The 11,430-nt window shown below is 50.6% G+C and overlaps 1 protein-coding gene across 1 annotated transcript in view; it reads right to left on the bottom strand.

The window, feature by feature from the left end:
• Positions 1-673: 673 nt before the first annotated feature.
• Positions 674-11,430, bottom strand: part of DYNC1H1 (dynein cytoplasmic 1 heavy chain 1) — an 85,381-nt gene continuing 74,624 nt past the window's right edge. Inside the window, exons 57-72 of the mRNA XM_032287364.1 lie at positions 9,762-9,915; positions 8,029-8,175; positions 7,784-7,934; positions 7,378-7,631; positions 7,143-7,277; positions 6,959-7,053; positions 6,136-6,310; positions 5,866-5,941; positions 4,688-4,848; positions 4,306-4,417; positions 4,144-4,204; positions 3,925-4,048; positions 3,686-3,799; positions 1,733-1,903; positions 1,295-1,512; positions 674-1,191 (exon numbers count right to left, since the gene is read on the bottom strand). Coding sequence (XP_032143255.1) covers positions 1,080-1,191; positions 1,295-1,512; positions 1,733-1,903; positions 3,686-3,799; positions 3,925-4,048; positions 4,144-4,204; positions 4,306-4,417; positions 4,688-4,848; positions 5,866-5,941; positions 6,136-6,310; positions 6,959-7,053; positions 7,143-7,277; positions 7,378-7,631; positions 7,784-7,934; positions 8,029-8,175; positions 9,762-9,915 — 2,260 coding nt within the window. The 3' untranslated portion in view covers positions 674-1,079. The remainder of the gene's footprint in view (positions 1,192-1,294; positions 1,513-1,732; positions 1,904-3,685; positions 3,800-3,924; positions 4,049-4,143; positions 4,205-4,305; positions 4,418-4,687; positions 4,849-5,865; positions 5,942-6,135; positions 6,311-6,958; positions 7,054-7,142; positions 7,278-7,377; positions 7,632-7,783; positions 7,935-8,028; positions 8,176-9,761; positions 9,916-11,430) is intronic.

An 11,430-nucleotide genomic window follows, 5' to 3' on the forward strand; every position in this document is an offset into this window, starting at 1 on the left:
CTCGGCTCACCGCAACCTCCGCCTCCTGGGTTCAGGCAATTCTCCTGCCTCAGCCTCCTGAGTAGCTGGGATTACAGGCACGCGCCACCATGCCCAGCTAATTTTTTTGTATTTTTTAGTAGAGACGAGGTTTCACCATGTTGACCAGGATGGTCTCGATCTCTTGACCTCGTGATCCACCCGCCTCGGCCTCCCAAAGTGCTGGGATTACAGGCTTGAGCCACCGCGCCCGGCCTGATTTTCTTTTTTGAGAGACGGAGTCTCGCTCTGTCATCCAGGCTGGAGTGCAATGGCATGATCTTGGCTCACTGCAACCTCTGCCTCCTGGGTTCAAGTGATTCTCCTGCCTGAGCCTCCAGAGTAGCTGGGATTACATGTGTCTGCCTTCATACCTGGCTAATTTTTATATTTTCTGTAGAGGTGGGATTTCACCATTTTGTCCAGGCTGGTCTCAAATTTCTGACCTCAGGTGATCCACCCACCTCGGCCTCCCAAAGAGCTGGGACTATAGGCGTGAGCCACTATACTCGGCCATTTTTGTTTTTGAGACACAGTCTCACTCTGTCGCCCAGGCTGGAGTGCAATGGTGCGATCTTGGCTCACTGCAACCTCCACCTCTTGGGATCAAGTGATTCTCCTGCCTTAGCCTCCTGCGTAGCTGGGATTACACCATGCCCAGCTAATTTTTATATTTTCAGTAGAGACAGGGTTTTTCCATGTTGGCCAGGCTGGTCTGGAACTCCTGACCTCAAGTGATCTGCCCACCTTGGCCTCCCAAAGTGCTGGGTAACAGGGTGAGCCACTGTGCCTGGCCAGTAACTGCTTTTCAATATGAGATGAATAACTAAATGCTATTTCTACGCTCGTTTACAAAAATATCAAGCCTTTTCTCTAGAACTGAGTTGATGATGCAGAAAAGTTCCCTGTTAGAGCCTGTTCTTTCCTCTGCGTCCCCTTGGAGTGGAGTAAGAACAGGTGGAGACTGGCAGGGAGGCCGAGGCTGACAGAGCCACACCCAGCACAGGCAGGGAGGGCCGTGGGACAGCAGCATCCCCCTACCCCGCATGTGAGGACCCTCACTACCTACCCTGTGTAGTAAGAAGGACTTTCTCGGCGTTGTTGGGCAGGCCCAGCCAGGAGGGCGTCTGGGTGTCAGGGAGCAGCTCCACCCATTGCACAAACTCCTCTCGCCTAGAAAACCAGTGTAATTGGAAATGATGTTAGGGGCTACCTCTGAGTGACACCAGACACTCTGACGTCACAACTGTCCCCATCCCAGCAGGCAGCAGCATACCTGATGCCATCGGGCATCTGAATGTCTTTATGCCCGTCGACTTTGCACGCCAGCTTAAACTCACTGTCGAAACTCCTGGTTGTGAACAGGCGCTCCAGGAAGGTGTTAAGCAGACGCTGGTCAAACTCGTTGTCCACACGCCCACCATAAATGGACTGGGCCATCAAGGTCTTCAGTGCAGACCACGGGATCTTATCTGGTGAGATGTTCTGCCTGCCCTGGGGGAGGAAAGGCAGGCTTCGTGTGTGTGGTTGGAGGCCTGGGGCTCCCTTTCGCGGGGCACCGTTGTCCTCCTCACTCCCCATCGCCTGCTAGGCTGAGGCTGTCCCAAGGGGTCAGCTCAATCCTCCGAGCTGAGTCTGGCCCCTCAGCACCACGCCCTGTGGCGTCCTCCCGAGGCACACGCCCGCCGCCTGTCCTGGCACAGCCCGCACTTGCCTTGGCCGTGTCATCCAGCCACGTGTCCACTGTATCGCAAGCTGACCGCAGGTCAGACTCTCCAAATTCATACTTCTTTGACCACCCTAGTGGCGCATATCGTAAGCGTTCTTGGATGATAGCATGGAACCAGGCCAGCAGGAAGTATAAACGGGCACGCTCATTGGGAGACTGGGTGAGGAAAGTGACCAAGCACAGGGTCATTAGAAAGCAGCATTTCTCATCAGACGTGGTGGCTCATGCCTGTAATCCCAGTAGTTTGGGAGGCCAAGGCGGGCAAATCGTGAGGTCAGGAGATCAAGACCATCCTGGCGAACGTGGTGAAACCCCGTCTCTACTAAAAATATAAAAATTAGCTGGGCGTGGTGGCACATGCCTGTAATGTAGCTACTCAGAAGGCTGAGGCAGGAGAATCACTTGAATCTAGGCGGCGGAGGTTGCAGTGAGCCAAGTTCAGATCACTGGAGTTCCAGCCCGGCACAAGGCGCGCCCCTGGCTCAAAAAAAAAAAAAAGCAGCACTTCTCCAAGAGCAGCACAGACGCCAGGTCAGAGCCAAGCTTTACCAATAGCTGTCCACATCCTGACAACAGCAGCAAGTTCACATGAGCATTGTTGCTAGGAGAAAAGTATGTCAACTTTTCTATTAACAGAGGTGTCATCCAGTGAGACCATCAGAGAATTCACTCAGCCAATAAGAAATATACAGAAGACAGAGTTTTTAAGAACGTCAGAAAAGGTGGACATGGGCCAGGCGTGGTGGCTCACGCCTGTAATCCCAGCACTTTGGGAGGCCGAGTGGGGTGGATCACCTGAGGGTGGGAGTTTGAGACCAGCCTGACCAACATGGTGAAACCTCGTCTCTACTAAAAATACAAAATTAGCTGGGCGTGGTGGCACGTGCCTGTAATCCCAGCTACTCAGGAGGCTGAGGCAGGAGACTGGCTTGAACCCAGGAGGCAGAGGTTGCAGTGAGCCGAGATCATGCCATTACACTCCAGCCTAGGCAACAAGAGTGAAACTCTGTCTCAAAAAAATAAAAGAAAAAAAGGTGGATACGGCACAAAACAGAACAGTATTTATGAAACAGAATTGACAGAATGATGCAAAACCCCTGCCACCACCCCCTTCCTCTTGCCCAAGAGTCTTGGTCTGCAACCCCAGCTACACTTGGTGCCCGGGAGGGCTCTGCTTGGTTTCAGGTGACCTGTGCTGGGGGACAGGAGATCACCTACCACCTGGGGACACAACTCTGAGTCTTAGCTTCTCCATGGGCATCTCTGCTCCTTTAAGACCTAATCATACCCCATAACCAAACATTGCTTTTACTTTCCAACCTGCTCATAGGAAGGAAATTTTACATGGAGAGACGGGGTCTTACTATGTTGCCCGGACAGGTCTTTTTTTTTTTTTTTTCCTGAGACGGTGTTTTGCTCTGTCACCCAGGCTGGAGTGCAGTGGTGCAATCTCAGCTCACTGCAACCTCCGCCTCCCAGGTTCAAGCGAGTCTCCTGTCTCAGCCTCCCCAGTAGCTGGGATTACAGTCACCCACCACCATGCCTGGCTAATGTTTTGTATTTTTAGTAGAGATGGGGTTTCGCCATGTTGGCCAGGCTGGTCTCAAACTCCTGACCTCAAGTGATCTGCCCACCTCGGCCTCCCAAAGTGCTGGGATTACAGGTGTGAGTCACCACATCCAGCCTGCCCAGACACATCTTGAACTCCTGGGCTCAACTGATCCTCTTGCCTCGACCTTCCAAAGTGCTAGGATTACCAGTGTGAGCCACACAGTGCCCGGCCAGGAAGGAAATTTTACCTACAGCTGAAAGCAAAAGCACCTGTGCAATTCATCACATGGTGCTTCTGGGAGGCCCAGGGACCCACCTCTGCATTTGGTGATGGGACTGGGCTTTGACTTCTATGGAGAAAGCGTACCCGGAGGACGAGGTACTTACCTTGCATATCCGTGAGACAGGAATGCTGCTGAATGTCCTCAGCATGTTGGCCTTCACACCTGGTGGTGGCTCAAACACGAAGATGCGACCGGCGCGGAGCAGATTCACAGGCACCTAAGGGAGATCGTGGTTCCCATTATGGCTCAGGTGTGGACACCGGCGCCTGCTCACCACCACACATGGGCTGACAGGACAGCGCCACACCAGCCTGCAACATCTCCACCCCTTCCACCACCCACCTTGGGGTTGATCTCCATGGTGAGGAAGAGTCGGAAGCAGGCATGTGGCTGCAGGGAATGCAGCTTCTTCTCCAGCTGCATCAGCCACCCTGGGGCCAGATGCACATTCTTCAGCATCACCCACCTGCACACACAAAGTGAGAGTCACGCAATATGCCAGGCTGCCTGCCTGAGTGCCTGGGGACTAAGGCTTTCTTTAGCAAAAGAGAACAGGCCTACCTGCCCGACTTCACAGCGGTGTTTATGGCCTTATCTGCCTGGTTAAAGCCTTCTGCAGAGCCTGGTGCAGGGAAACAGTGTCAGCAGCAGCTGCCTTGGACATCAAGGCCCACCACGAATCCTGCAGGGCTCCCGCCCATGAAACCCATCCACCACCCTTACCGATGGCAATTGAAGTGATCTGCGTGTTCTGCTCAGCTGCAAGGTCCTCAACATGCCCACTGGCATCATAACCAGGCACAGAGCACATTAAGACAGGAGTGTTGGGCTTCACCTGCAAACAAAGAAAGTTACTTCGGTGCCAGCCGGTGGTAGGTACCTGTCAAAGGAAGGGACAGCCCTGAGTGAGGGGCCTGGGAAGATGTTCTTCCTGGGCACAGAGGTGTGGGCACCACGGAGCTAGTAGTTCAGAATCTGCAGCGAGTTCTTGGTCTTAGGAGGAGACTGTAGCCCAAAGTAAGAGCAGATGCCAGGGCTGCTGCTAGCTGTGGCTGGGGAGGTGCATGCAGTCTCTTAGGAAGCCCAGGCTATACCAGGACATTACCTCTGTGCCCACTATGTGGGTCAGGTCGAGCGGCTGCTCCATGATGGACATGAAAGACTCCCCGAGGTTTGTTGAAACAAACATGTGGGCCATGGCCAACAGGCGATCGGGCCGGAAAGCCTGGATGAGGAGCAGGCGGTGGATGGCCTGGCCAATGGGTGCTGAAACAGGTACATGGGGTGGGTGCTGGGTGGAAGCATGGACTTCGGGACACCCTCCCCTGCCTGGACTGTTCTTCCCAAAGCACCTGCTCAGCAAACACTCAGCATTTCAGGATCAGCTCAAAACAGAGAAATCAGCCACGCCTCCTGTGCCTTCCTCAAGTCCTCTGGACATGTGTATGAGAACACCTTACCACCTGGTTGTATCCATAGGACAAGGTGCCGTTTGCTGATTTTAAAATTACTACCCTAAAAACTGCTCATCTCCTGAGAACACCTGAAGGTACTGAGGAAGGGGGCTCCATGCTCTGCCCTCCACGGTCTGACACTTCCTTTCAGCTGGGCTAGCCCAGGGTCTGGCCTAACACTCAAAAATGGCTTATGGCATTCCATTCCTGTCTGCAGCCTGAATACAGCCAACTAACTCCTTACCAAGAGCTCCTTGTCTTGTTCTCTTGTGGTCTTTGAGCAAGAGATAAATAGGAATTAGAAATTTTTGATCTACTTCTAAGCCAACACCTACCTAGAAGCCATCTCCTTAAGTGGTTTCCTAAAAAAAGTTTTTTTTTTTGAGATGGGTTTTTGCCATATTGACCAGGCTGGTATTGAACCCCTGACCTCAGGTGATCCACCGCCTTGGCCTCCCAAAGTGCTGGGATTACAGGTGTGAGCCACTGCACCCAGCCCTTAAAAGGTTTTGACATTGAAATACTTATCTCGGGAATCAGTGACCATTCATTCATTCAGAGACAGGGTCTCTGTCTGTTGCCCAGGCTGGAGGGCAGTGGTGCAATCACAGCTCACGCAACCTCAACCTCCCAGGCTCAAGTGACCTTCCTGCTTTAGCCTCCTGAGTAGATGGGACTGCAGGTGTGCACCGCTATGCCTGGCTAAGGTTTTATTTTTTGTAGCGATGCTGCCCAGGCTAGTAACTTTTTATTTTTTGAAAGCATCCCTTTAAGCAGCAAAACCCAACTGTACATTCAGGTCCGGAAAGAAAACCACTGCGGGGCTTACTTGCAGGTGTTTCTTCATTCCAGAGGTAGGGCACGGTCTGCTCTGGGGAGCTGCTGTCCAGCCAGATGCCAAATTGCTGTGGAGACAACAGTGGAAGCACCCATGGAACAGGGCTGGCCTCTGGGGACAGCAACTCAACTCACGTCTAACGCGAGAGTCTGACACGAGAGCACAGACACAACATTCTGGGTTTTATACAACATGTGATTCCTTACAATTCCTGGGAAAAAGCCAACATTTTTCACTGGGAACATTTAAAAGAACAATCACCTCGTCCGCCTGAACCTTTGCAATCAAGTCCTTAAACGCAGGGAGGCAGCTCAGCCTCACCACGGCCTCTGCCTGCTCCACAGTCAGACCCTGGATCCTGGGGGTGGAGCCAGCACTCAGGACGATCTCCTTTCCTCTCAAGAAGTGCTGGAATTCCGCATCGTAGGTGGGCTCCCTGCGAAGGGTGTGACAGATTAGCTAGGGTCTCTCACAGTCATTCCCACCGTCACTAAAATAACAGTTGTGATTTAAAGAAAAGAGAAAACAGGCCGGGCACAGTGGCTCATGCCTGTAATCCCAGCACTCTGGGAGGCCGAGCTGGGCAGATCACTAGAGGTCAGGAGTTTGAGACCAGCCTGGCCAACATGGAGAAACCCCATCTCTACTAAAAATACAAAAATTAAAAAAAAAAAAAAAAAAAGGGAAAAGGCTGGGCACAGTAGCTCACACGTGTAATCCCAGCACTTTGGGAGGCCGAAGTGGGCGAATTACCTGAGGTCAGGAGTTTGAGACCAGCCTGACCAACATGGAGAAACCCTGTCTCAAAAAAAAAAAAAAGAAAAATAATGAGCTGGGCGTGGTGGCGCATGCCTGTAGTCCCAGCTACTCAGGAGGCTGAAGCAGGAGAACTGCTTGAACCTGGGAGGTGGATGTTGCAATAAGCTGATGTTGCACCACTACTCTGTTGCCTAGGCAACAGAGGAAGACTCCATCTCAAGAAATAAAAGAAAAAATAAAAGCATGTATCTGATCATGAAACCCTTGTGGGCAACCACACGGACGCCATCCTCCTGCGGGCGTGAGTGCAGGAGGCTGCTCTTACCCCATGGTGCCCTTCAGTTTGATTCTCGCCAGCAGCATGGCGAAGGTGATGTGGTCCTGATGCAGCATGCCTCGAGCCACTCGGTTAAACGCCACCTGGGACAAGAGCAGGAGACAATGTTGTTCCATAAGAGAGGGACACTGTGCTTCCCCCTGCCAGGGGGCGGCTAAAGACCTCACACTACCTGGAAGAGGTCCTTCGTGATAATGGACAGGCGCTGTGTGTGGTCGGTGGCGCCCTTCAGGTTCGGGTTCTCGTACAAGACGTTGTGATAAATGTCCAGGAAAAACTGGAGGGAGTACTGGTACAAGAAGTGTATCTGAAAGGAAGCAGTGGGCGGCCGTGAGCAGCTGAACTTCTGCACGCCAAGGAGCTTCTGTGCGGGGGCCTGCCAGCTTGTGCACAGCCAAGGCACCCACCTGCTTGAGGGACTCCATGGTGAAGTAGATGCTGCTGCAGGCGGTGGAGAGCGGGAGGTACTGCTGGGACACGGTCTCCACCTCCTGCATGACGATGTCTGTCTCCTCGACTTTCCTGGTGACCTCTGCAGCCTCTCTCTTCAGGTTCTCCAGAGTGGTTATGATTGTGTCGTCATCCAAAATGCGCCCTTTCACCTCGTTCAGAGCTTGTAGCAGAGATTTTTCCAGCTGACGCAAACGGAGCTGAAATTCCCCTTAAATGAGTAAAACACGCAGAGTTTGCAATAATACTTCAAAAGGAACGCTCTCTCAAGTGTTTGCCATAAACGTGGAACATCCTAGTCACTTAAAAGTTCAGGGGCTTTACCTGCACCAACCATCTAAAAGCCACAGGTCCAGATCCTACCTTGAAGTTTAAGAAGATCAGATCGTTTCTCGTCCACATCAGGTCTTTCTGCTTTAAGTACTTCATTTAGACACTGGCTTTGTAAACTGCTACGGGTGACTGTGAAGTTTACAAAAGTAACCCGGGAACAGAGATCTGGTGGGAACTCAACCTGCCAAAATAGGTAAGAGAATAGTCTGTTTTGTTAGCTCCACTGCAAAACCAAATCCTGCCAGACTTCTCTGGGGAAGGGTCCCATTCCTTACGGTTGGATCCCGGGTGGACAAGAAGATGACAAACGAAGGCGACAGGTCTATGTCCTGGTCCCCGAGGGTGATCAGCACTCTGCCACCTGTTCGCCGCACTTCACGGTTCAGCACCGGGTTCAAAACTGGATCGTAGCTTTCCACATCCTGCAGAGCACACGGTGGAACTTGACGGTCAGGGCTCTGCAAACTTACCTTCACCCAAATGTGTCGACGTCCTACTCCAGATAAGCGTGCCTTCCCAGAAGCCACCTGCCACTTGCGTATGGTGGCCACTAGCTATGTGTGCCACTTAGACTTAAATTAACTAAAATTAAAAACTTGGCCGGGCGTGGTGCCTCACACCTGTAATTCTAGCACTTTGGGAGGCCGAGGCAGGCAGATCACTTGAGGTCAGGCTTGAGACCAGCCTGGCAAACACGCTGAAACCCCATCTCTACTAAAAATACAAAAATTAGCTGGGCATGGTGGTGCACGCTTGTAATCCCAGCTACTTGGGAGGCTGAGGGAGGAAAATTACTTGAACCTGGGAGGTTCAGACTGGGAGGTTCAGACTGGGGGACAGAGCAAGACTCCATCCCTGTCCCCCCCCAAAAAAATTAAACACTCAGTTCCTTGTCACACTAGCCATGGGAAGTACTCAGTAGCCACCTGAGGCTAGTGGCTACCACATTGGACAGTGTGGACCAAAAGATACTCCCACCCTGCAGAAAGTTCTGAGGGACAGTGCTGACATACACTCTCTGAATGGCATTTCATTTAAAATTTTTTTTTCCATTTTGCATAATGAATTCATTTCTTTGCAAATCTGATGCTTCCTAGTGACCTTACATGCTTTATTTAAAAAATTTTTTTCTTCCAACTTTTAAGTTCAGGAATACAAGCGCAGGCTTGTTACACAGGTAAACTTATGTCATGGCAGTTTATTTTATAAATTATTTCATCACCCAGATTATAAGCCTAGTGCCCATTAGTTATTTTTCCTGGTCCTCTCCCTCCTCCCACCCTCCACACTCTGGAAGGCCCTAGTGTGTGCTGTTCTCCGCTATGTGTCCATGTGCTGTCATCACTTAGCTCCCACTTGTAAGTGAGAACATTCAGTGCTGGTTTTCTGCTCTTGCATTAGTTTGCTGAGGATAAGGGCCTCCAGCTCCATCCATGTATCCACGTTGCTGCAAAGGTCACGTTCCTTGTTCTTGTTTCTTGAACATGTTTCTTATATTCAGTACAGCCATAAAAAGGAATAACTATTTTTTTTTTTTTTTTTTTTTTTGAGACAGTTTCATTCTGTCTCCCAGGCTGGAGCGTAGTGGCGTGATCTTGGCTGACTGCAACCACTACCTCTCGGGTTCAAGCGATTCTGTTGCCTCAGCCTCTGAAGTAGCTGGGATTACAGGTGTCTGCCACCTCACCTGGCTAATTTTTGTATTTTTTGTAGAGATGGGATTTCACCATGTTGGCCAGGCTTTTCTTGAACTCCTGACCTCAGATGATCCACCTGCCTCGGCCTCCCAAAGTGCTGAGATTAAGGCATGAGCTACTGTGCCTGACCACTGAATAGAATTTTAAATGCAAATAACGATTCTGTTGAATTTATCTGTTATAGAACCATCTTAAAGCTTTATCCTTCTGATACTAAATGAAGTCTTACAAAGTTGAAAACTAAATGCAGCCCCCAAAAAGGAATTCCCTCTTGAATGCAGTGTTTCAAGAATTCAAAGGCAAACACCAACCTGGACCAGAAGCGGGTTACCAAATCTCAGTGCACTCTCTAAGTTCTTTCTGAAGGCGTCATCCAAGAAGCTGGTCCGTGTGATCTTACGATCCTTATATTCATTCATAATGAATTCGGTGGCCTGTCCAGAGGGGTCAATGATCAGCGGATACCTGAGGATGAGGCCACAGAGGAGGAGGTTGAAACACCAAATGGGGAAAGCACAGGATCACGGTTAGCCAAGTCCCTGATGAGAGGGACAGGCTGTCACGGCCACCCGAGAGTGCTTTTCAGAGACATTTTCAGGTTTACCAACAAAGCTCATGTGCTTAATGCTAACATCACATCATCCTTTTGAAGAACTACTAGAACGAGGAGGTAGCTTGAATCACATACCAGGAGGGGCATCACTAAACATCCTTTCCTTCTGGGACAGTCATCCTCTCAGCATCCTGCACTGTTAGAACAGCTTTTTCACGTTTACAACCCTTCTAGACAGCAGGTATCAACAGCAATGGTGCAGCAGCATCAAGGGATAACATCACACAGAAGTTAGATTGCCAGGGACTGTGTCAAATTACAGACACTACCTCACATAACCCTCACAACCGCCCTGTGAGGCAGATACTATTATCGAATCCATTCTACAACTGAGGAAAGAAAGGCACAAATAAGCTAATATGAATCTACCTAGTCTAGCCAGCTGAAACATTTAAAAAAAAACCCAACTGGTAATATACACACAAGCTTCTACAAAACTCAAACTATAAAAGGGCACATGGTGAGAAGAACCATGCTGCCCTGCCTTTCTGACCCTATTCTTTGGTCACTAAAGTCCCTTCCCCAAGTGATGGCTTTTACCAGTTTCTCGTCTATCTTTATAGACAAGGTCTAGGAATTGACACACACACGTGTCAGAATGGGTGCTGTGGCCTTTGGGGGAGGCCTCTACCCTCTGCTCTGCACCTGTGCAGCCAGTATTTGAATGTTCTGTGTCTGTAAAGACTACCCAGCGCTGCAGTGTGGAGACAGTCTCCCACCGGGCCCTGGGGAGGGCCATCCGAGTTATCCCCAGCACTGCAGCGTGGAGACAGTCTCCCACCGGGCCCTCGGGAGGGCCATCTGAGTTATCCCCAGCGCTGCAGCGTGGAGACAGTCTCCCACCGGGCCCTCGGGAGGGCCATCCGAGTTATCCCCAGCACTGCAGTGTGGAGACAGTCTCCCACCGGGCCCTGGGGAGGGCCATCCCAATTATATCTCCAGTCTCCAGCTGGTACACACTTGGTTTTAGATTTGCTGTTTTCTACACATGGCAGGCTGCTGCTGAATGAACACCTAGAAGCGGAACTCCTAGGTCAAAGGGTCATTTAGATAAATGTCTACAAATGTAGATAAATCCAGTCCTGCACACAGACTATACTGATTGATCCATATTCTTGTCGGCACCACCTGGGGAGACATGGAGCCCTCTCAGCACCTAGCCCATCTTCATTGCAGTTACATCCCATTTCTTACTCTGTCCTTCCTAAATAGAAAAACAGGTAGCACTTCCCCTTTAACCAGCTAGGTATTTTTAGTCCTTGTAATGCAGGAGGACTGTTTGAATGTCCACCCCTAAACACAACGCTGCTAATCACTTTCATTTTTTTTTTTTTTTTTTTTTTTGAGACGGAGTTTCACTCATGTTA

Source organism: Sapajus apella, unplaced genomic scaffold, assembly GCF_009761245.1.
Source record: "Sapajus apella isolate SASKATOON/1434 unplaced genomic scaffold, GSC_monkey_1.0 scaffold20, whole genome shotgun sequence".
In the NCBI taxonomy this organism is placed as follows: domain Eukaryota; kingdom Metazoa; phylum Chordata; class Mammalia; order Primates; family Cebidae; genus Sapajus; species Sapajus apella.